The sequence below is a fragment of the Ciconia boyciana genome, chromosome 2 (assembly GCF_034638445.1).
Source record: "Ciconia boyciana chromosome 2, ASM3463844v1, whole genome shotgun sequence".
Lineage (NCBI taxonomy): Eukaryota > Metazoa > Chordata > Aves > Ciconiiformes > Ciconiidae > Ciconia > Ciconia boyciana.
In genome coordinates this window covers 22,981,052-23,006,162 of record NC_132935.1, presented here as the reverse complement: position 1 = coordinate 23,006,162, position 25,111 = coordinate 22,981,052, and the positions used below count along the sequence as shown (strand labels likewise).

Here is a 25,111-nt window from a genome sequence, read left to right as displayed (position 1 = left end):
CCTCCCCCCGCCCCGCCTGTCCGCCGTCTCGTGACCGGCGCTGCGGCGGCGTCAGCTGACCCAGCGCCTCACGTGACCCGCTGGCGGGTGTACGGGCGGCGCGCGGCTGCGGCTGCCGGCGGGGGATGGAGCAGTGACGGGTAAGCGCCGTTGGGAGCCGCCGCCGGCGGGGCCCGGCCTGCGGGGGGGGGGAGGAGGGCCTGGGCCGCGACGCGACGCGCCCCGAGCGCCCAGCGCAGCGCTCCGGCCTCCCTCGGCGGCGGGCCGCGCTGGGCCTGGCGTGAAGAGCAGCGCCGGCCGGGCCCGGCGGCACCGCGGGGGCCCGCCGGCCGCCGCCTCTTTCAGGGGCTCTGACAGGCCTCGGGGTCGCTGCGGGGGGTGCCGGGCGTCGGGGCTGCCCTGCCGCCGCTCTGCCGGGCTCCCGCGCCGGGAGCGAGGTAGCCGCTGCGGGGTTTATATCTTGCGGAGGGCGAAGTGAAAGCGCGGTCCTGGGGGCCTGCGCCGGTGGCTGCCGGGGCAGCTGCTGCCTGCGCGGGCTGTGGGAGCTGTCGTCTAATCCCTGTGATCCAGATCAACGGCTCCGGGGAGAGCAAAGCCATCTCCCCCCGCCCCGTGTGCCAGCCCCGGGCTGCCCCTGCACAAGGCATGTGAACGCTCCGTTGTGAAATCTTCCCGGGCGGAGCTCTGCCTTCCTCCTTGTGGCCGCTTCTGTTCGCGAAACGTGGAGGCGGTGAAGGCCGAACACCAAGCGTCAGAAGTGATTTCTGAGAGTGAGCGTGAAGAAATACCATCCCGGGGGCTTAGTGCTGGATGTTGGGAGACTTCTACATCACGTTAGTAAATTGGGCTTTCCTGTCGAGCTAAACAGGAAAGAAGTAATTGTCCCCTCCCGCAGCCCTGTTGTTTTTGAAAAATGCAGTGCAAGGTGTCTTAGTTGAGATTCTGTTTTTACATTGCTATAGGTGTTTCCAGGTACAGCATTGAAACGGCTCTTCAGTGGTTTTATTACTTAGATTATAGTATACTGCATGAAAGATTTTTCTTTGGAAATCCATTTTTCTCTTACTGTCCACTTTCCTAATAACATAGAAATTAAGCAGGATAAGCTATGGGTAGTAATGCACAATACATTTAAAATAATATATCAAACTTACTTTGGGCATTAAGAGTAGTTAGGGTTCAAAACCAGGTAAGCTTCAAGGAAAGCTTCAAGGGATGAAATATTTCAAGCGTTTTATAGATGAGTTGTGCTTACTTGACTAGCAGAACAACTTGGCAATGTGGTTGTTACTTAAATCTCTTTGTAACAGCACATGGAAGACTTACAGTTTGAAGTTATGTTGTGAGTATGTTTATGAGAAAGTGTCAAGGGAAACTCGAGGAGATGCTGCTTAGAGAAAAGCGTGTTCTAATGAATTTCTAGTATTAAGCCCTTAAAAGCGAGAACTTGCGTTCTTTTTGAGTACTAAACAAGATAAAGATGGGTCAAAGCACTGCTGGTCTTGCAAGATTAAATTTTTTTTTTGAGATCCTGACGGTTTGGTTGATCAGTATTAAAATAGTAATTTCATGACCTGTGGAATCATAAATATTGAGGTAGTTAGCTTAGTGCTATATGTAATCTTGGAATTCCAGAACCTGTTCCTCAAAGTCCTGAACTTTGCTTCAGCAACGTCTATAGAGAGATTCTTGTATAAACTTTGATTCTTATTTTCCTGACTTTTTTTTTTTCTTCAGTTGTATAGCAAACACCTTTTGCTGAAGTTGGCCAGACAATACTTACAATGTAACCTCGGAAGCAATTTCACTCCTTAGTGGGTGGCTTTACCCATATTCAGCAGAACTAGGACCGTAGGTTCTACTCTCTTAATATTATAGTGTGGTAGGGTACTGAATGGACAATGTTTAGGAAAAAAACACCACCTTGAAAGCATTAAGTTGATTAACTATACTTGTGCTCTAGTATTGAATGTTTTTAAACTGATAGGTTTATGCGTTGTAGACAATTCCATTTATGTATGCGGATAGCCATTTATGAATATTTCTCCTCTTAAGAGCGTACATCAGAAACAACTGAAATAGCAAAAATAGCTAACAGTGATTAGGTGAAACTATGCTATGGTAAGTTCTACTCAATAGTGCGTTACAAAAAAGTGCTGGTCAGACATACATGGTGTAAACAATAGTTCACTGTCCATTCTTACTGCTTATTCTAGATTTTATACTTTCTACCTTTTTTTGGTTATTCCCTTGGTTTGTTGCCCAAAAACCTAAAAGTAGAAAAATCTGAGAAAATTTGACTGGAACAATGCAGCTAATGGTCTTTGGGAGTGAGGAAGGTGAGATGATAGCTGATAGGCAGCTTTTTGTTGGGGTTATTCTCCCTGCTTCTGCTTTAGATACGCAGCTTTAATTAATGCTTTCAGTTGCATTAGCAAAGCAGAGACAGGAAAGAAGTTTAATCATTGGGTTGTTAGCCGTGTACTTAAAAAGTTGAACTGTGCCTTTGGGGATTTCTTGGGATACGAGATGACTAAAAGCTAACGAGACTTGCTTCTGCCAGCATGCTTGTTGTAACTTCTTTGTTGCTTTGTTTTTGTTGTGTTTGTTTTTCCCTCTGTAACTTAAGTTTCAACATACAATGCTTCAGACTGCAGATGTTTAAGTTAGGGCTGTATCCTTATACAGACAGTGCTTAGTACAATGAAATCCCGGTCTGCATTGAACTAGGATTTTTGGGTGATCACATACTTGCAGTAGTGTAGTTTTAAAATACTGTCAAAAGTATAGATTAGTCTTTTCAGGGCAAGGTGCAGCTAATAAATGATTGTATCTGTGTAACTGATATTCTAATGTTAAGGCCAAAAAGAGACTGGTAGTAGGTTTTGCAGACTGCTGCGATGCCAAGGCGTGCCAATTCACAAATACCTGTTGACCTAAAGAAAGAATAAACTCACCACAGCAGTGAATCTCAAGGCAGACTGTATACCATTATTTGCAGATCAAAGGAATAAAATAGTTTACTAAAAAATACCTGTCAAGGTACTTAGAAGATTTGAACACTTGGTATTTCCTGCTTTATTCTGTGGTCCTTCTCTTTAAATTTCATGTTTTTTCATTTTACAGTGGGTCAGTATGTATTTTTTGGCTGACTAGCATTTGTTTCTGTTTTTCTTACCATTCTGTAGCACTTCTCCTTTCTCCACTTCTTGTTCATTATTCCCCATAGTTCTGATTTCAGACTCCATCCCCCCTCACATAAAACAAACATACAAGAAAACATTTAAAACTCTTCTCCAAACTTTTTTTCCTTGTATGTATTTGAAAATACCTCCATTGAATAGGTACCTGAAATGGGGAATAATCTTACTTCCCATGGCTATTAGAAATGGAACAGAGCTTCAGGAAAACCAACCACACAGACAAAAATGGTGAGGGAGCGGGGAAGTCCTCTAGCTTAATGATTCCTGGGAGCTACAACTGTTCCACCTGTGCCTCTTCACTTCGAGCAGTAGAAAAAGACCTTGGTTACGCAGTTGAACAATCCATTTTTGCCTCTGATATTAAGGAATCATGAAGTGCTCTGGTTCATTGGTTTTTAAGCATGAAAAAAGATTTGCTGCAAGTCTGTCAGGTGTTTGTAACTTCAGGCTTGTTTATGGTAGACTTGTAGTCATAATATGAAGTCTGAACAGTTGGTCTTTGAAAACTAGCTTTAAAAGATTGGAAAACTTTACTTATTGAAAGCAATTATTCTTTGCAATGGATCTATTAAAGATTTTTTTTTTCTTCCCTGGGAAAAGATGTTTAGATTTTTAATGGTGAGCTGATTTTCCCAATCTGTAATGAAGGGAATGAGACTGTGTCATTGTAAACATGTAACTGTTTCCTTAGATGATATAATCTCTGGAAACTTTATGCATATTCTTTAAGGGCTATTTATGTTTTAATGGAAAACATGAGAATGTAATGTTCCATCCGTTTTACTGAATAGGAGCCTGGATTTCTATGTTATGGCTCTTCTGTCTTCTACTTGGATATTTGCACTCTGCTGCTGCCTGAAGTAGTTCCTCTTATTTATCCAGCGTTCATTCCAAAGCCTCTTCTAGTCCTAGTGTAGTAAAACACAAACAAAAAACAATTTAAAGCTTAAACACTTTGAGTATGTGTCAGCTGTAGTGGTGTCTCCCTGCGTGGGTGAAGTTTACTGTAAACTTGGCCATGTCTTTTATAGGCCAGGGTTCAATGAAGTATAGGAAAACATCATGTGCAATGTATTCACTGAGTTTGGCATGTGTTAAGGAAGATAATGCATCAAAGTAGTCTGAATAAGAGGAAATTTTGTCTCGTTCCAAATTGTTGATAATTAGTAGACGTCCCGTGGAGACCCGTTATGTGAGATAATCCGGTTAGTGCTTCCTTAAACAAAGAAGCCCCATAACATGCTATGTTATATTGGTGATGACTGATGTTGCTTTAATTTTTCCTGATGCCTCCTGATACCAAAATCATCAGTACGGTATGACCAAGGATTGTTACAGTATGCGCTTTTGAGCGTGAGGGGCCAGTGGTGCTGGAGGGGCCCTTGGCATGGGTTTCACCGCCTTCTCTGATTCTGCTCTTGGGGACCTTCCCCCAGCAGTCAAGGCCACAGCATGGTGGAGTAAGTAGACCCAGTCTTTTCACCTGTCCTTCTCAGAGATAGGACCCCTTTTCTTACCCATACTATTTCCAGGAGCAAAGAACTCCTTATCCCTTCTCCTTCCAACCTGCTTTGGCAACTTGTCAGGGGAGGAGAGAGAGTAGTGCCAGCGAGGAGAGCACAGATAACTTCCAGGTCCTCAACTTTCTGCTGTTGAATAGAACCAGCTGCGCAGGTGTGTGGCCCCAGCACAGGAGAGTGCCCAGAACTGGGCTGGGTCAGGCCGGACAAGTTTGAGTGGAGTGGGACATGTGTCTGGTCTTTTAAATATTCTGATTTCTCAAATATCTGTGCCCACCTGGGCATTGTCTGCATTTAGGATTATAGCACGCTGTGCTACTACCTGGTAATGGAGTGTCGGACATCATGGAGTGTGCAGTATAGAGCCTCGATAACTGGATGTCATCATCTCTTGTTATAAGCAAGGCCCCTTAATTGAAGGAGGATGGCTGTTATGCCAGTGACAAGATGTGCTTCATGATATTAATTTAATGGTTGGTAAACTTTCTGCAGCTTTAGGCTTCCTGAGTGGCTGAACAAAAGAATCAGCTAACAGGCCTTTCTTTAGCTCATCTGTAACTTCAACACCCTTGATAACTTGTTGACCCTAGAATAATTGCACAGATGAAGGACCTATATGTGTTGTTTTGGGCAAAGTTTGCTACTGTGTATTCATTCTTACAAATACAATATTTGATTCTCTCTCTCTCAAAAAAAAATTGAGTGCTGTAGTCTGGTCATTATGAAACATAGGTTAGTCGCTACTCTTTAAAAGCTGCTAATAGAAGACGTTGCAAATATCAAAATGTGACATTTAGATTCTGTCAAGGTACGCTTAACACGGTACAATTTTGTTCTTTGCTCCCTTATTAAAAAAATCCAGTAACGCTCAACCAGCTTGTTCTGTTGTTTAGTGACAGAAGGATGTATATACTCTTAACTTCTTGAGGTTGTTTGTAAAGTAGCTCAACATAATTTGTATTTAGTACTGATACTCTCTTGACTAATGCCAGTATGTGTAACGTCTTACACTGCAATGTAAGAAGGTCTGCAATGACAACATAGGTACCAAGACTAGAAAGTGTCCTCCTTTTTGTTGAAATTTTAGCTGCCAGGAGAACCTTCTTTGCTTGAAAGAATGAACTAAAGTTTATTGGATTTAAATATTTTTTTTTAGGCATTTACTCACTTTAAAATGCTGTCCTAGTCATAAAAGTGATTGGAAAAGCTATAACGTCAGAGTTTAAATTTTTTTTTTCTCTTACGTGTTCAGAAAAAGTTGTCTGTTGTACAGATGCTGGAAAATATATACAGCTGTGAAAATATGATTTGGGTCCTGTTTTATTGGATTTATTTTCAGTTAGATTGTTTGCTTATAATCTTTTGTGGAATTGCAGTTGAAAAATGCTAATGTTGCAAACTCAGCCCACTTTAACTTGCAGGATGGGCAGTTTAAAAAGACTTTTCAACTGTGCAAATGTGATTTGGAAGATAGGAAAAAATGAATTTGGAACCACATGATATTCTTGGTAAAATTTCTTACAGTGGCTGGAACTGCACTTCAGTAACATGGAATGAGATGTTTTTCTTCAGGCAAAGCTTTGAGTCCCGAACTAATGGCAGATATTCTTTCTTCCCCCCCACCTCGCTTCCCTTCTACTAGCGTCTTGCCTCTGTCTTCAGAAGCAGAAAGCATCAAGATAAAGACACAAAAATGACCGAGTTTTGGCTGATCTCTGCTCCTGGAGAAAAAACCTGTCAACAGACATGGGAGAAATTACATGCAGCAACTACAAAACATAACAATCTTTCTACCAATTCAAAGTTCAATATTCCGGACTTGAAGGTATGTAAGCCCCATTTCATATCCTAAGAAATATGTCATCTTTGCGTCATCTTTGTTTCTTTAGACTAAAACTGTAGATGGGGAATACTTGCAGACTTTTTAGAGAGAACAGCTGACTTCTTTTGATGATTATGTGTGGATCTAAAAAAATAATTTAGGCAGCAATTATCTTTTTCCTGAAATTCTAAGTTAAAAATTCTTCACTCTGTAAGTTTTAAAGGTTCAGCAAGCTGTGTTCTTTCAGCTAATACAGCAATTTTTCCAGACATAGTAGTCTTGACCTCATACTGCTAGCAGTTAGCTGGAGAAGAAAATTAGAAGAAAAATGGAGACTTGTGATCTGAGTATTGAGATGAATACTCAGAATACTTTTTTTTATTTCTGGATTGTCTGCTTCTCCTTTTCTGGCTAGGATGCAGTGAAAGGCTCGATTTAAAATACAGGGGTTGATTAAACAGCCGCTGCCTTTTCTCTGTCCAGAAGTAGTAACATTCTTAGAGTTAGAGTAGTGGTTGTCTCTGGCTGAGCATTCCAGTGTGACCTGCCTATGTGTGTTACAGAAACTGGGAAGGAAATGGTTTGAACTGTTACTGTGAGAAGTGAAGAGAAACAAAATCTGAAAGCAGTTTCTCTTGGTTAAGTACAGTTATCAAGGTATGGAGAAATTATGAGCCAGTGTAATCATTAGGAAAAGGTCTATCCTGACACACGAATGTTTCTTGAACAAGAATAATTGTGAGCTCAGTTTAGCTGAGTGAAAGCTTGTCAAAGCCTATCAAAATGAAGAGGAAAAAATGCCACCAATCTCTGTCTACAAAATGGATCAAGTTCAGGTGGTGTGATGCCTTGCTCCTGTCTCTGCTAAGGAACGGGCCCTGGGCACAAAGTGCTTCAGTGTGTCTTTTAAGAGGATCTTCCAACTGCCATAACTTACATTACTTACTCACATTTAGACTGTCCTGAGTTATTTCAAGAGATATAGTAGTAGAGGTAAGAAGAGGGACTACAACAAATGTCTGTTTCCTCCCAGGAGATCCCTGGACATGAGTCAGGATGTCTTTCAAACTGTAGGGTGCCTACAGCATTTAGAAAAGTTATCACTGAAAACTGATGTGTCCCATTAGGGTTATAAACGATTGTTTTTGTTTCTACTCCCTAAAAGGGGCAGAAGCTGAGCATACTTTATATACAATGGGAAATAGTCTGGCTTTTGTGGACCCAGTAAAACTGTTTAAGGAGTGAGGTCCTTAGTAAAAACTCATTGAAACAGTGATGTAGTCTCCATTGAACAGCAGCCTTATTGCTTAAAGACTGATTTGTCCTGTGGCTTTTAAGTGACTAGTCAAAACACTAGCTTCCTTATTCTGCATGTAGCTCAGAAGAAGGTGGGGCATGGGAAGTGATTTGGTTGTGATGTTACTTAAGTAATTGTGTTCCTTTCTGCTTCAAGGCTAAAGAGAACAGGAATCGTGTAAAGTTGGGTGGTCAAATATATAGAACAAAGATGCTACACTAAAAATAAGGTTAATAGCATCTTGACTAGACAGAAGATTTACTTATGCCTAATAATATTTCAGCAAGAAATATAAATTAGTAGCTAAAATATTAAAGTTAAGAAGAGTAATCTTTTTGGAGGTATCTCCTACTTTCATTGAACAGAATGAACAAATATGGAAGTACTTGAAGAGAGAACCAAAGAAACACTGATATTATACGACCTATTTAAAAATAATTGCCCTTTGGCTGTTTAACTTGAGCATAGCTGTACTGTTTTTACACTTTTTGATGTCTTAGACCCATTTTAGACTTGTTTATGAAAGAGCTAAACAGAATATTTTACTGTGCTGTAATTTTCATGTTTGAATTATACACATTCTAAAATGGTAGGTGTCATCCCTGGCCCCAGAAAGGTATATGTATTGCTCTAGGTTATTACATGAAATTGGGGAAGAAAGTATTTTCTGAAGGAGAAGGGAAGAAAGAGTGAAAGCTTGTAGACAAGGTGGATATTCCATTAATCCAGATGCAAAAAGTTGTGGGTCTTGTTGGTCTGACTGCTGCAGTACTCTTGTGTCTTAAAAGTTTTCAATGTTCTGGTTGCCTCCAGCACTGAGATACCTGCTTACAGAAATTTCAGATTTGATCTAAAGTAGTAAATCAAATGCTGAAGCAAGTGACTTGTGGGAAATGCAGCCAATTCATAATGTAAGAGTTGTTTTAACATGTTTTGGATGGCTGGAATGCAGGACTGAAACTACGCACCAAGCTAGAGTGAGTTAGATCTGATACAGTGGTGGTTTAGGAGTACCTTGAGCAAATGAAACACAGTGTGACTTTGTTAAATCAAAAAGTCTGAAATCTTAGAGTACAGTATTTTACGTAGTTCTGCAAAGCTACCTGTTAAGGAGATTTAGCTTTTATTGTTATTTGGTTTTATCTTTCTATGTTTATATACAATTGCTAATGCATTTTGATCTTTCCTTTTAGGTTGGCACACTGGATGTTTTGGTTGGTTTGTCAGATGAGCTGGCTAAACTGGATGCATTTGTGGAGAGGTAACGGTTTATTTTTACTAATGTGAAAAATATTAGAATAATGATGTGATGGTTTGCTGGGTCCTAATAATACACAAGTTATTGCCATCTTTTTTTCTGTTTCATAGTGATCCTCTGCAGGCAGTCAGCAAGCTAAGATTTCAGAAAGCTAAGCTGCTGTTTTTTCTAGGATCTGTACTTGAAAAAGAAAAAAACCCGAACTTCTTGTGGAATAGTGGGACATTATGCATTGATGAAGGATGGTTCTCCCTATAGTAGTGCTGTGTGCTGCCAAGTCCTGGAGAACTGTTAAGAAGTGAGCCTGACAGCTGCAGGAAGTGATGATGAAATGGAGTAAAAACTGTTCTTTTAGCAAGTTAGAGTACTATTACAGACTTTGAGAAGGTAACCACGTTGTTTCCTAATCCACAGAGATGATTAAACAGCATTAATATTAAAATGCAAAACATATTCATTTTGAAGAAACTAATGGTCTTTTGAAAGTGATTTTGAGCAAACGTAACAAAGTTTCACATAACCAGAACTCGTGGAGCCATCTTCTGTTTCAAGGAGAGAAGTGTTAAGCAGTTGTTTTTAAATAGAAAAGGAAACTATTTGGCATGGCACATGTGAGTAATATTAAACATAGCTTTTCTAGTGAGGAAGGCAAGTCCTGAGTGTCAGATCTCATGAGTCCTTAGGGCTGGGGTTTCTCCCTAGGTCTTCAGTTATCTTTGGTGCTTCATTGTCATGTTTGCCTTGTGTTTAATTTGGATTATTGATGATTTCTACCTTGCTATCTATTTTTAGAAAGGCGTTAGGATTTTGAAAGTACCACAGACTTCAAAAAAAGATTGGAATATAGTGAGATTACACCTGAAGTTAACCCCTATTACCTGGAGGCAAGGGAAGTAGCCTCACCTTGTTGAGAACTGATGAGTAGCAACACTAGAGAAGGATTTAAATAAAGTTCTGGCATGTATTTGAGAAGTTGGTCTCCTTCAGATACTGAGCCCAGTTCATGCTCTTGGAAAGCTTGTACGTAAACCAATCAACTCTTCCTTTTTTGATCCAATCTCAGGCAACTTCAGATCAGTTTCATAAATGGTATTTCTCAAAATGGCAGTTTTTTCATTCTTTTTTTCATATCTTTATCTTTCCTTTTTCAGTGTTGTAAAGAAAGTGGCCCAGTATATGGCTGATGTTCTAGAAGACAGTAAAGATAAAGTTCAGGAGAATCTTCTGGCTAATGGAGGTAAAGTGTTGACCATGATATGTGCATCCTAAAAGTGTAGGAGGGAAGGCAATGATCCTGAAACATACTGAATGCTGCTTCTCTTTATGACATTCTGAAAGCCTAGTTTAGACAGGGAAGTACTTTTTTTCCATGAGTCACTTGCCCTGAAACAAATTATAGGATCCAGAATGGCAAGAAATTAGATCTACGTGTTAAATACTCACTTACAGAAGCCTTTTGATCCTTTAGGGCTGTATTTTGTCATCACTGGTCTCTGGTGGAACATAAAAATTACTGTTACTGATCACTGTAAACTTTATTTGTATTAGTCTATCATCTGAATACGTATGATTTTATGTAAGCTATGCTGGAATACCCTGTTGTTCCCAAATTGTGATAGAATGTCTTTATAAAACTAGTTGTCTCATGGAAATATTTTTCCATTTTATTATAGTGAAGAGTTGTACTGGTCTCTAATTCAATGCTTTGTTTTCAAAGCTATTTCATAAAATTTAACACAGCTTGTATTGACGTAAGAGAGGCTAATATGAGTGAACACAAGTGCAGCAGTCCTAATTAACACAGGTATTCTTAGATAGGGGCTTGGAGTAGTGTCTCTCATAGGTAGCTTTACAAAACTGTTGCTTCAGCTGAGCCACATAATCTTTGCCTTCTTTTTTTCTATTGTAACCGCCTGCTTGTCCCTCCCATTTTTCACACAAAGCAAAAAATAGTTGGTCTTGTCTGTACTTCTCCAGCCATCATTGACTTAGTAGTAAATATCATTTAGGATCTACAGAGGTGGAGAAGCCAAGATCTGAAGGCAGAGGTCACAGATAACTTACAATTTGATTATTTTCAAATTTCTTAAGCAACAGGGTCCACGCATGTGAAGGTCCACAAACAATCTGTTACAGTACTCTTCTGTTACAGCAATCCTACATGGAATATAATGCATCAGTCTTTTTATTGTCTTTCTTAACAAAGTTGTTCTTTAAAATTTTAGTTGACCTGGTCACCTATATAACAAGGTTCCAGTGGGATATGGCCAAATACCCAATCAAGCAATCCTTGAAGAATATTTCAGAAATTATTGCAAAGGTAATGTAATTTGTTTTATAAAACTTTCCTACTTGAACTTGAGATATTTATGCACAGAACTTGGTACTCAAAGCTGTTTGTCTATTTTTGTTAGCTTCATGTAACTTTGATAACAATAGTAGTGAATCAGGTAGCAGTGTCTGTGTTTTAGTAACCAAAGAAATATATTAGGATGGGGATAGGATTTGGAGACTGAAGGCCATCATGCTGTCTTTGCTGATTTTTGTTTCCTAAGGTCACCGAGTTAACAAATAAATAGCTAGCAAACGATGTTGCTTACGCTTAAATTTTGCTGTACTGGCATGGCATTTGTCTGATGTTCTCAAACTTTGTGAGCTATTAGCAGTGAACCAGAGAACTTATTTACCTTTTGAAAGTTATGGCACTCACTTCTGAGGGGAAAAATAAGCCTTCAATGTTAGATGTAAGGAAAGCTCATTTGAGTGTTGTCATGGGTTTTCCCCCTGTCTTTACCTTGGTAAAGTTTTTTGCACTTTAGGGATTTCATTTGTTTTGTACTTGCTGTGAGTATAGATAGGGTCCTCAGCAGTGACTTTACTGTATTCAAACAGTGAAAGAGTTCTCTGTAAGCTACCCTTGCTTTAGTATCTTCCCAGCTTTTTCAGGTGTTTTTCTTGTTTGTTTTCTGTAATCTGCAAACTGGTTCTTGGAATTATCTGTGTCAATAAAATACATAACCCAGAAAAAAGAGGCAGCTGCTCCGGGTACCTGTAGAGATAGTCTTTGTTGATGCATGTGTGGGAACTATAATCAGGGTGGGCATGGGGGTAAGTGCTGGCAGACCTCACGCTTTGCTATAACTGCAGATTCTCTAAATGTTAGTTTATTTCCTGAAACTATTAGTTATAAAATTTTTTACGAGATTACAAAATCTTAATATATGGTACATAGCTGGCTGAGAATGCAACTAACACTTTCATTTTGATATTTTCTTTGGGGCTACCACTGCATCTTGAATTTACTCCACAAATTACACTCAGTAACTATTCCTGGAAAACATCTGCAGTGTGGAGCTTTGTTGGAGGAAGACTGACTGTCTTATTAAGATTTGCACATTAAAAATATCCCACAGATACAAAATAATCTTAATATCTGACACTACTTAAGTACATAAGCTTTTGCTTCTTCAGAAGAAGCAATCAGAATGAAGCATTCAGCTGTTCACAGCAGCTACTTGAAGTATGAACGGCATGAAGTTTAAGTTGGCAGAAGAGGAACTTGGTGGGGAAAGAGGGACAGAGAGAACATAAGAAGATAGGGTGAAGTGGTTTCTACAAGTCTTATCAAGGAAGTGGTTCTTGAAAAAGTTACTTTCCTTTGGTTTGGCCTTAGAATAGGATTGAAAGTTAAAATTAGAAGGAAAGAAAATTAAAAAGGAAAAAAAAGTCTTCAACTGTGTTTTGTCTCATTTTTGGAACTTACCTGTTGCCATAGTATAGAAATTGTTTTTGTAGCAATTAAGTTCATTGAAAAAGCAACAAAGAACATGAAGGGATATGCCCTTTATTAAAATATTATCAAGGATTCAGTGCATGTTATCCTGTGTCCTGGAGTTTGCTAGATAAATCATCTGCCTGCAGCAAAGTTGTATGCCAGAACCTGAACTTTAAATTAAATAACTGGCTCACATTCTTCATCTCATTTAGGGACCTCATTGAGTTATTAGACCAAATACTAAATGCAGAGAAACAGGTCTGCTGGAGTTCAGCCTGAATCATCCTGTTAAGGGTTTCCATTTTTCTGCATGTTTTGCTGTACCTGTCTTATATAGGGACAGCTTCAGGGACACCTATGTAATAAATCTAATTTGAAATAGTTTTAAAAACGTTTTCAATTGTGAGCCACAGATGTGTGTCCATAAAGTGGAGAAGAGAAGGAGGATGACTGAAATTGCCTTACGTTCTTGTAGAAGTGACACCTAGGAGATAACGTCACAGGACTTGAAGCAGTGTTGTCCCAAGACAAAGAGAGTCCTGACATAGTTAAAATCTTCACTTTGGCATGTAATTAACATGAAGATATAGGAAAATTGATAGAGCTACATTAAGATCTGTGAAGTCTCTTGACATGTTGATGTTAAAAAAGCTTGAAAAGCTTGTCAAATAATGTGATACTACTTTTCCTGTATGGTTTTATATCCTCCTCACTCACTATAGCAGCAGGTTCTGATGTCTGCCAAAATGAGAGTAATGGCAACTGCAGTGGGGAGTTTGTCAGTTGAGGAAAAATTATAGCAGTGTTGGAAACATTTAAAATAAAAGGAAATCTACTGAAACTATCCATCAAATTTTTTCAGCTTTTAACTTTCAGAAGTATTGTGAAACCCCAGTGTCAATCCTGAAGACTTCGAAGATCGTATCTGTGCCATGTGAGAGCTGTCACTTAATCTAGTCATTCTTTGTATTTGAAATTACGGTCATAAGACTGTTATGCAAGGAGACAACCTCGATAGCCTTAGCGCCCTAGTCCAACATTTTCAGCAACCCAGGTATCTACTGAAGTACAACAGCTCAGTTCTATAGTTACAAGAAGACACTTGTGTATTGCCAATGACTCTGTAAGGAGTTTAAATATCTGGGGTTTGCTATGTGTAGAAATAGGCCCACTATGTTAGACTGATACTTTCTTTAGCAATATCATGAGCCTGCCTCATTTTGCAATGACATCTATGAGTTATCCATCAATTCTACTACTAAAAAGAAGTTTGTATTGTCGCTTCATTTGGCTGTTTTACACAAATATATTTTCAAGAGCTCTGCTGTGACGTTGAGGTTTGCGGTTCTGCATTCTCTAACATTTTAATAGGAAGCAAAGCTGATTCTTGTTTACAGTAAACTCCAGTCAATGTGGCAGTAACAGATTTTTGTCTAAGTGGTCATCTTTTAAAATGCTACTGACTTTACAAATGAGAGTAATTAGAGTATTGACAATTAGGAAATGATGAATGGAACTGGTTCATAAAGACAGTGTTTGGTATCAATGTTTTTTGCTTTTTTTGCTGTCATTAAACAATGCATAGTTGGAGTGTTGTTGAAAGTTCTGATCCTTGGAAAAGGCAGAGGGGAAGGCTGTTGGTCTGGGAAAAGTCCAAATGCACAAAGGTACTAGCTTAATAGCTTCTGATTAATTTTTCCCCAAACACTGTCTTCTAGCTGTACAAAAAAACCCTAGTGTTAGTGACAGTCCTTGTAGTATAAAAAAAATTTTCATGAAGATGTGTGCTTTGCGATGCCTGCTGAAATGTTCCACGTGCTTTGCTAAAGGTTACATCAGTCAAAGAATTTAAATAACCTTAAATACTCATCAGTTTAAAAAGTAAATTGTCTTATTTTCAGAGTATTTTGGCTAAAGCACTGCTTTATCTGTAAAGGTGCAAGCCTTTACATGTTGCCAAATGAAACTGCCAGAATGTTCAGGCTTTTAATGACTTCTTCCTGCTACAAACAAGTGAACTTATGTGTTACCATAAACAAGGTCACTATATAACTAAGTGATGTCGCTTTTAAGAGGGATTTATTTTGTGGAAATAAAATATTTGGATCCCCAAGCCAAGTGTTGTATGCAAACAAAATGTTTTGTCAACTGTCTAAGTCCAAATAAAGGGAGAGTCCCTTGACTGTGTTCAGATACTTGTCCCTGTGAATTTTTATATGCTTGTACCTATGTACCATAGTGAGGAAGCAGTGAAGGAGGGAGTAGGCAGCATTACGATGCCACACCAATACTGTACCACGTTCTTTCAGTTATCCAACTATTGCTAAGTATATTGATTTTAAAATACTTCCTTGTATAGGGTACGCACTGATAGGAGTATGATTGGATGTTTAAGACCTACTAATTGCTTAATTTGTTTTGTGTTCTTCCACTTGCTGCCAAGTTACCTAGCTGGGATGAATCATTTTTGGTAATTGTTCTAATTAATCCTGGAGGATGGACTTGAGAAAGATGGCTCACTTGAGCAGCAATGGCAAGCTGAATGTGAGAGTCTGAGTCTAAACAGTAAAATAGTTGGAATTTTGATATGAAAGTTTGAAAGGTGATTGAAGGCTGCCAGTGATATCAAATGTAGAATGCTGCCTCTATTTGATTCAACAGATATATTTATTGTCTGAAATAAATTGGATTCAAGTCTGAAATACTGTTTATCTGTCTGCCCTGAAACTGGCCCTGTGCAGCTTTAGACATTCCAAAATACATAAGTTTTTACTAAATGAAGAAAGTCTCTATAAAACAGATTTTTCTTTACAGTTGTAAGCCATTGCCAGTGTAAAACAGCAGCATAAAAGATGAGTTTGTGAAGGGAGATAGTTGTATAATCTATTGTCTTTTCCTTTGCAAACATACAGAATGGGAAATAGCTCTGGGGAAAAAAAAAAATACATAATTGTGATAATATTTAGAACTGTAAATAGTAACAGCCATTTGGAATCAGGCAGATGATACGTTTAGTTGGTATTCTATCTTTGAGTGACCAAGGCTGCTCATCTCAAGGAAAGGTGCAAATTGCAGTAGGCAAATACAGTGCAACAGAGTCTCCTCTGAAGTTGTAGATGATGCAAAGCATTAATGCTTTGGGTTACTTAATTCTTGATTTGCTACTCGTAAAACTGTACCATTGTTCTTGTCACTGAAACTCTAATGAGGGAAAAGCATAATGAGAAGTGAGATAATAGCTGGAGGAAATGATACCCAGTGTTCACAAGTGTACTTGTATCACAGTGGGAAGGTAAACTTCAAATGATCTCTCCTGTCAGCTGAGATGGAGGGTGGTAGCCTTAAGGTGATGGAGTAATGATCAGCTGGATGCAGTAGCATGTCCAGTTGATACCAGAAGAGGATGTGTAACTTCTATTATTGGCTGAGAATTCCTTTAAAGGAATTCTAACTTAGAGTTTTCTGAGTTTTGAGTGAAGTTTGTCAAGCACTAGAGAAATAAACATTTTGACTTGTATATTTTTCATCAAGTTCTTATTGGCAGATCTAAGCTTTGAAATTGAGAAGTCATTTAAAAACCATTCTAGTTCTTTAGACACTGTTCCTTTTCTTCTTATCTTTAAGGGAGTAAACCAGATTGACAATGATCTGAAAGCAAGAGCCTCAGCATATAATAATCTGAAAGGGAACCTTCAGAATTTGGAAAGAAAGAATGCGTAAGTCACGTTTTTTTGCTAATGTAGCACAGGAAAGTTATCTAACGATGAAAACTTAGTAATGTGTGAAGAGGTACAGGCTCTAAGCTTAATGTATTTTTGAGGTGTTTAACAATCTTGAATAGCTGCTGTCATAAAAGAACACTTATTACCAGCTGACTTGCTGGTAATAGCTCTCTTGTGATTTGATAAGCACTTATGGAATACACAAAAGCATGTACAAATAGTATAAATTGCTGGAGCTGTTGAGAGAAGCTTGCTGTTAAAGTGGTGTGTAACCCTGCTACTTAGGTGTCTGTCTGAACAAGGAAGTATTTTCCTTCACTCCAGTTTATGCTTTAGGCATATCAATATTACTGGGTTTCTTCCCTCAAAATTAACCCACAGAGAGAAAGCTGTTGCATACATGCAGGTAATAAATTAAACAAGGACTGCGTGCTGTCTTGTCATGTACATGTGATGATTATCTGAAATATAGTTGAGGTACAGTAGTTCTTCTGTGCAAATATCGTTGATTAATTTGACCCAACCGTACTATTACAGTTAATGGTACAAGCCTGCTGGCTGATTCAGAACCATGGGTCATCCTAATGATAGCCATTTTATGAGTGAGCCTTAAGTTCCATCTTAAGCCATAGTAATTTGTCAGCTAAGCCCCATTAAATCTGTGTATGTTCTTAGTCTTTCATGAATATGAGGCAATATGCTGCTTTAAATTTTTATTGAGGTTCTGTATGTAGGTCTGCACTAGGTTAGTTGTAACTCTGAGGGTCTATATACTAGACTTCACAATTCATGATTTTAATGGTTCTTGTCTTTTAAAATCACTTTTAAAAAGAGAACTTGGCTTCTTAAGTGTGCGAGCTATGTAGAATATGGAAATGACACACAGCAGTGGAGCTACTGATAAAAACTTTCGGTGACTGTGTATAAGGACATTTTGTTTGCTCTGCTAATAGTGAATGCTTAAGTAGAATGTATTTTTGAAAATGTTATACTATCAAGCACTGGAAACTGTTGTCCAGATGAATTCAATTCTTAAACATGTATTTACTCTGGCTGTCTTTGTTTCTCTGCAGGGGAAGCTTGCTAACCAGAAGTCTTGCCGATATCGTAAAGAAAGAGGACTTTGTACTCGATTCAGAATATTTGGTCACATTATTAGTGATTGTACCGAAGTAAGTTTATTGTTTGTCCTAAGAGCAGAATAAAATAAGAAATTTAAATCAAATAATAGATCCCACAACCCTATAATACTGTAAGAAACGACATCTGAATTTGTTTGGGGTTTTTCTGGATGAACTAACATAAACTTTTGGATGCTTAGTAGAGGCAAATGAGCCTGTGTACCTGTATTCCATTGTTCACGAGAACTCATCATAAGGAATGCTGAGTGCTCATGAATTTCTTTAAGAAACTGGAGATGAGACTTACATCTCTTATCTAATATTAGCCACGGCTAGTAATTTTGCAGAAGGTATCCTTATGAAGATAATAAGTACTGAGTAAAAACATGACTTGTTTTACATTAGAAGGCTTAATGATTGAATCAGCCTGGTTAGGACTATGCTGGCTTTCTCCACTTAGTGAGTGAGGTAAACTCTTTACTACTTTGCTCTGCACTTTTTCAGATTGCCAGAATGCTGCTTTTTTTATTTATCTAAGTCTCTACTAATGGAACACTGCTTATGTCATGTCAAGGGTTTGCTGGGAACAGGTTGTTCCTGTCTGAAATGTTTGAACAACAAAAAAACCCACCTTTTCCCCTGGCCAAGGAAAGTGGTGATACGGATGTCCTTAAGACTTGTAAAATGAGAAAATGGCACTAGACTGTCTTTCTGGAGCTGGGAACAAAGAGAGCTTCTACCTTGTAAAGATAGCCAGTAGGCTGATTATCACATGAAGCAGTAGTCTCTGTCACATGTAAAACTCCGGTGAAGGCAAAACAGTTTTGCAGGGGCTTTAGCAGAAAACAGGTGGTTAGTATATCTTGACTTATTTTTCTTTTACCTTTGACTTGTTTTTGGTGTTGCAAGGGTGGAACTTCTTCACCACCAACTACAGAAAGGCAGGGCTTCCAAAATTCTCAGTGCTCCTTCAGGCAAGCACAGGACTCTGGGGAACCCATTTGTAATTGTGGAAAAAGTGTTCCTATTAGTAACTCAGAAGAGCAGAGTTATGTAAGGAGTTTCTGAAAAACCTTGACAATGAAGTCCATTTGGTCCCCTGAGATCTGTACTTAATGATGACTAATTTAATTTTATAGTTCTTTGATTTCAAAAATTTTACACTTGTAAACTTATATGAAGACTGAAGATAAAATGTTACTTTTGCTATCATTATAGTTTATTTAGCAATAATCTTAAAACAGCATGAGTAGGACTGTCCCTGATGTCTTGTGTATTTCTGACAATCTACACCTGGGTTGCAAGATGTGATGATTAAATGTTTTTAACTTTTTTTTTTTAAAACTTGATCCATTCATCTAAGATTTCTTACTACAGTACTAAAAGTCTAACCGTAACTGGTATTTTCTCTAGGTTAAATTATAACGACTGGGTTAAGCAATATGAAACACTAGCAGAGATGGTTGTACCACGTTCCAGCAAGTAAGTTGTTAAATGCTGAATCTCGTATTTGCATGTGCTATATTTTATAAGTGTTCTTTATCCGTAGTGACTTTGAATTTTAAAGATTGGTCAAAAACTTGTCAAAATGTCTAGCTTTATAGCTTTATCTGATCAAGCTTGATTATGTTGTAGTTGAGGAAAAATTCAAAGGTTCTCTAATTCTAGGGTTAACAAAGTTATCAAACTGACTTATGTGGGAAGAATAAAAGAATTTAAAAGTTAATCTAGTTCAGGTCAGGCACATTCAGCTTCAAGCTAGTGCATGGTGTGGTTTAGCAACAAATACTAGCTGCTAGCCTGTAGAGTTTTATGCCTGTACTCAGGGGACTTGTTTCAAGTTACATACACTCTTTGAAAGCTGCTAAAGAAGGAACTGGAAGCGTAGATGGTTTTCTTGTGTGCAAAGAAAAGTAACTTGTCTCTGTCAGACTAACAAAAGTCCTTGGTACCAAGCTGGCGCTTGGTGTCTGTGATGGGCAAGGCTGAGGCCAGGATTTGATAATACTGTTAAGTCACTTTAGCGATCTTGTAACCACATTGAAAATAAAGTCAACGTGTAGTACAAAGCATTGCTGTGTTGTTAATTTTAACTGTCAGAGTGAGGTTTTGATCAGGCAGGTCTGATATTACCACCTCTATGCCAGTTAAAATCTGAACTTGCTCTGGCTAACTTCATATTTTAGTTGGATCAACTTAAGCCTGGTGGGAGATCTGCTAATGATTCTTATTTAATTACTGTGAAACCATGATCTAGGAATAGCTTAAGAAGAGGTGACTTGTTAAACTGTTGGATAATGCTTATATTGAAGACACTGAGGAACAGTTTAAATATCTTCAAGCTTTTTTCCTAAGGTGAAGTCTCAAAAGAAGCAGTATTGTCTTGAGCTATGAAATAGTAAATCTAGGGGTTGTCTGTCTTTACAGCCTAAGAAACACTTTTTCTTACCAACCTATGTCTTTTTAATTTGTGTCCTTTCCTATTTTAAATCCATTTCCTTTTTCTTTAAAACGTGCATTTCTAAGAATTCTGTAGTCCAACCTTTTCAGTATTAAACCAGCTTTAGTTCCCTTTTCTGTAAAATAATTTTAATTTGAACAAAAATCCAGACATGTATGAAGTGTTTCTGAGTGGTGAAGTCTCTGAATGTGAAATGGAAACTGCCATCCTTTACGAAGGGAGTAATAAGAGCAGTTGCTAAAGTTTCAGTTACTTTCTGTATAAGGTGTTTAATTTGGGGACTAATCTTGTGTCATTATCTACATTTATGTTCTTGCCTAGTAGCAATAAAGTACAACTTAAGCTACTGTATGTGAGATCTGTGGTGACTTGAACCTTATTAATTCTGACACTTTTTTTTGTGTAGTGTACTCTTTGAGGATCAAGATAGTTACCTTTGTAATGTCACCTTGTTCAGGAAGGCAGTGGATGACTTCAAGCATAAAGCCAGAGAATATAAGTAAGGCTTATTTTGTGTGTGTTCTGTCTCTCATGCTTTGAAGGATCTCTAGATAGCCACTTTTGATTTTATTCACTTCCAAATGCAGATTTATGGTCCGTGACTTCCAGTATAATGAAGAAGAGATGAAAGCGGATAAAGAAGAAATGAATAGACTGTCAACTGACAAGAAGAAACAGTTTGTAAGTCTGTATAAATTAGTCATTATAGAAACATGAGACATCTAGGACTTGTTATTGCTACATAACAATTTCATGAACTTGTGATTCTGATAAAGCATTGCAAGGATGACATGGCATAGTCAGCCTGCCACCCAGCTAATCTGCTCAGGGATAATTGAGTTTCCTGTAGCACAAATGCTCCTCACTGCGTTGAACCAAGTGCTGATATTGCAGCTGATCATATATGAAGTTTGAAAATGGACAAGCATTTGAATGAAATAATCAGATATTACTAAAATGGTCCTTAATATAGTTAGCCTACAGCAGGTGAGATGGTGTACTGAAGAGACAATAGAAGTCTCACTAAATTTCTCTTTACTTAGTATTGAAACACCCTTGAGCCATTATGTCCATAGTGAACTCTGCCTTTAAGTTGTCTTTATTATGATGGTACAGATATTGAGTATCTGCCCAAACATGCTTAATGGGCTGAATCTCTTTCTGAAGTTTGAATAACATAATCTTTTTTTTCCTCTTCCCTTTCACAGGGGCCTCTGGTTCGATGGCTGAAAGTTAATTTCAGTGAAGCTTTCATTGCATGGATTCATGTGAAAGCACTACGAGTTTTTGTTGAATCTGTTTTAAGGTAATGAGGCAGACGTGAATAGTGCATTTCTTCCTAGACTTTGTAAGAATTTACATCTAGCTTGGGTTTAACAAACAGAGGTGTGTGAATGCCACTCTTCTGGGAAGGAGAAAACAAGGAGTAGGGCAGTGAGAATAGCTGACAGCAATAGCTCTTGTTGCCAGTTGTGAAATATTTGAGGTAGATAATTGTGCATCTTGCCCCTTGGATAGTCTTTCCACCAGTGCTTTAGGAATTACAGGTACCCTGTAAATTGCAGCAAGGCATTCCTGCTGATTCTTAGCTTGCTTTATGAGCTGCTTGTAAAAAGAGCTTACTATATCTACTATTTAAGTGGGAAATGTGAATAGTTCAGAATAAAAAGTATTCAGGTTTTGAGTAATATAGCTTGACATCTTGAAATGTATGCTTTTTCTTTAAAACATGCCTTTAAGAATTTTGTAGTCTGAACTTTTCAGTATTAAACAGTTCAGTATTCTAACTATAAAATTTCTCTCTTTTTTTCTTCATACCTATCCAGAAGTATAGTTACTAAGTTGACTTAAGAACAACTGTAGTTGTTCTGCAGAAGGAAGGACCTGGATTTTTTTAGAGTTGAAGGGACTTCTGCCTTAGTCAAAAAACAGAAAGGTTTTTTTTAGCCTTTTTGATAAGTTGTTATAAAGGAGACAACCAGAGGAGAGAAAGAAAAAAAAAAATCACATTAACTTGCATTCTAGTCTGTTTCATAGCTACTACGGGCTTATTTTGTAGACAAACTTGAGTAAGGAAGAAAGCTGAACTTGATTTGAATATTGGCAAATGTTTCCACATACCTAGAAAGGATTGAGTAGAGACTAGATTCTCCACCTAGTGGCATAAGCAAAGTCTTGCAAGGAAACTAGTTTGAAAGTTCAAAACTCAGTCGGAGACTTCAGGTAACTTTGAGAATTGTGCTAAGAACTCAAGGATTTAAAATTATTTTAAAAGCATTTAGACTTCTGTTATTTGAAACTTGAAGAAAGAAGTTCTACTCTATTGATGCCTTATGAATTGTAGAAAGAGAAACAGAACGTGAGCAGAATTTCTTCTTGAGCAATAGGATTCTTTCTCAAAAATGAAGTTCTGCTTTGAAAGATAAAAGAAGGCTTATTTCAGCATTTTCATAATTTTCTGCTTGACTTCCTCAGGTATGGTTTGCCAGTTAACTTCCAGGCAATGCTGCTTCAACCTAATAAGAAAACAATGAAGAAACTGAGGGAGGTTTTGTATGACTTGTACAAACACCTTGACAGCAGTGCAGCAGCTATCATTGATGTAAGTATTTTTGTAACTGCTACTCCCCTTCAATATTAGGTTTAGTCTGTTTAAACAAAAAAAGTCTGTTGGCTTTATTAAAAAGGTACACCTCTCCATATTCTCCATCTTTCTCTCTCAGTGCAGAAAATTATGTCTCATTATAAAAATGTCACTTTGAAAAGCAGGTGGTATTTAAAGTTGCAACCAATGTATTTGACGAGTTGTCTGGTATAAAAATCTCATGTCATTTCTTCTTACTGCATTCTTTCCTACCACTGATGGAAAGATATCTTATAGACTGCATACGTATGACTATCGTCAAAGAATTCAAAGTCAACTTTGATCTGAAACTAGGCTTAAGGAACTTGAACACATTTCATAGCTTTTTTGAGCCCAGAAGGAATACATAAATTGTCCACAGTCTACGGTAACAGTGGCCTTAATACTGAAACAACTTTTTTTGTTGTTGTTGCATTGCTGTCTTTGTTTCTAAGTTAACATAGTTGTCCTTCTCTGCTGAAGGAGGCTGAATCAGTGTCAAGATGGAGTCATACTTTCCATCTGTAGAGGTCTCATTTTCATTCCTGTTAAAAACTGGTTTGCTGGGAGGCTTATTCTACTAATTTTTTTTTTGTATTGAAAAGCAAAGCTTTTCATAGTTAAAGATTAACTAAAGATAGACCACACAATAAGCTTAGCTGAATTTAAAAAGATTAAAAATAATCTGTCTTAACGTTATATTTAATGTTTTTCCAAAGTATTTCCAGGCCTTTTTGGGGAAAGGGGATCTGAGACAAGTGAAAATTAAAGATGCTGAACTTCATGTAACTTCCTGGACCATTCAGCACTCTGTAACATTCTTTTCATAAACTGTGTTTGGAAGTAGTAAAACATAATTGCAATACTTTTCCTTCCATTTAGTGGTGGTGTGTTTACTATAGCAACAGATGTGAATTATTGATACAAAACTAGTTAGACTTTGAAAAAGCACTTGTATTTAATTTTGAAAAATACTGTTACTCATTTGTCAAAGTTCTAACTTTGCTGCTTAAACAGTCACTTGAACGTGAAAGTTTAAGCTTGAAGTCTTGCCTGGCCTATTTGCTTCTAAAACATATGAATATTTAATCTACTTCTGAATAGGAGTCTGAATTGTAAGAGTATAACTGGTTTCAAAACTTTATTTGCAGGCAACTATGGATATTCCAGGCTTGAACCTCAGTCAGCAGGAGTACTACCCATATGTGTACTACAAGATCGATTGTAATTTGCTGGAATTCAAGTAAAAGTTCCCTAACATGACAATCCTCTCAGTGTTGATGTAAACAAACAGAAGTGAGGTTGAAGTACAGTAATACTTTTAACACTCTACTAATCATATGCTTGCTTCTTCTGTTAGGTGAATTTAACACACAGTGGTCCATCTCTAGACAGTTTCTTTTTAAAGAACAGTGTAGGTAATCTGCTTTTAATCAATTATGTCTGTAAATGTATATTGAGAGAATTGAAGTATTTATAAACAGAGTGATTTATTTAAGGAAAAGCTCATTCCTCTTTCATATAGTGGTCTGTGTTAATTCCATTTACCATTGTTTATAAAAAAACCCTTGTTTACAGAAGAATAGTGTAAATGTTCATGGCCATTTTGTTCATTTGATTTAGTAGATACAATTGTGTTAACGTTGTTGAACTGTGATGTAAAGTATGTAAAATTGGTATGAAATTGTGCTTTATGAATGGTTTAAAATTACAATTGAAGCACTGTAAACACAGGAAAAAATAAACATACCTGTGCAAATATGTCACTTTCTTGTACCACATATAACTGTAGATACCTGTGTATAAACTGAAGCAATGTATTAGGTCTTAAAACCAATGCTGCATCCTGCATGCAGTGGTACAGAAATGCAATTGACTTCAGCACAAATACTTTGAAGGGATGCAGATATTTCTTTGCTTTGTGCAGAAATGCTCAAGTATGTTGTTTGGCCACCAAACCTATGTATGAATGTTTTTCATGTTTATATCTTTGTGACTCTAAAGAAATGAGACAACTACTGGGAAGATGGGAGTAACCTGGGATGCTAACAAGCTAGGCTGATCTGGGATTTTTTTGATAACTCTTTGTTCTTTTCAATCAGTTAAAGCTTGGGACTACTTCATGGCTTTGAATACTGTACTATTACATGCTCACTTTTTTTTTTTGGATGCTTCCTTTCTACCATACAGGGAATATGACAGCTTCCTTTCAATGTGTATAGAGAGGGGTTGTTTATTTCAGTAGCAGTTATCACAGCTATTACAAGTATTCTACATATTCCAGTCGCTAAGTAGGTGGTAAAAACTGC

General features: G+C 37.8%; 1 protein-coding gene across 5 annotated transcripts; it reads left to right on the top strand.

The window, feature by feature from the left end:
• The first annotated feature begins 1 nt into the window (after window position 1).
• On the top strand, window positions 2–24,568 carry ATP6V1C1 (ATPase H+ transporting V1 subunit C1). Of its 5 annotated transcripts, none has more exons than XM_072852080.1 (14): window positions 15–140; window positions 571–770; window positions 6,366–6,548; window positions 9,036–9,103; window positions 10,252–10,337; window positions 11,326–11,420; window positions 16,500–16,591; window positions 17,671–17,769; window positions 19,132–19,200; window positions 20,586–20,678; window positions 20,767–20,860; window positions 21,388–21,485; window positions 22,655–22,781; window positions 23,954–24,568. In XM_072852080.1, the coding sequence occupies exons 3-14, from the start codon at window positions 6,417–6,419 to the stop codon at window positions 24,047–24,049; spliced, it is 1,149 nt and encodes a 382-aa protein (XP_072708181.1). In that variant the 5' UTR covers window positions 15–140; window positions 571–770; window positions 6,366–6,416; the 3' UTR covers window positions 24,050–24,568. The 5 variants fall into 5 exon arrangements, with proteins under 5 accessions (XP_072708179.1, XP_072708181.1, XP_072708180.1 ...); XM_072852079.1 differs by having other exon boundaries at window positions 571–833; XM_072852078.1 differs by lacking the exon at window positions 571–770 and having other exon boundaries at window positions 2–140.
• Window positions 24,569–25,111: the final 543 nt, after the last annotated feature.

Coding starts and splice junctions, on each gene's coding strand:
- ATP6V1C1 (XM_072852077.1), top strand. Junction 11,421..16,499: donor TTTCAGAAATTATTGCAAAG/GTAATGTAATTT, acceptor CTTATCTTTAAG/GGAGTAAACCAGATTGACAA. Junction 21,486..22,654: donor TTTGTTGAATCTGTTTTAAG/GTAATGAGGCAG, acceptor TGACTTCCTCAG/GTATGGTTTGCCAGTTAACT.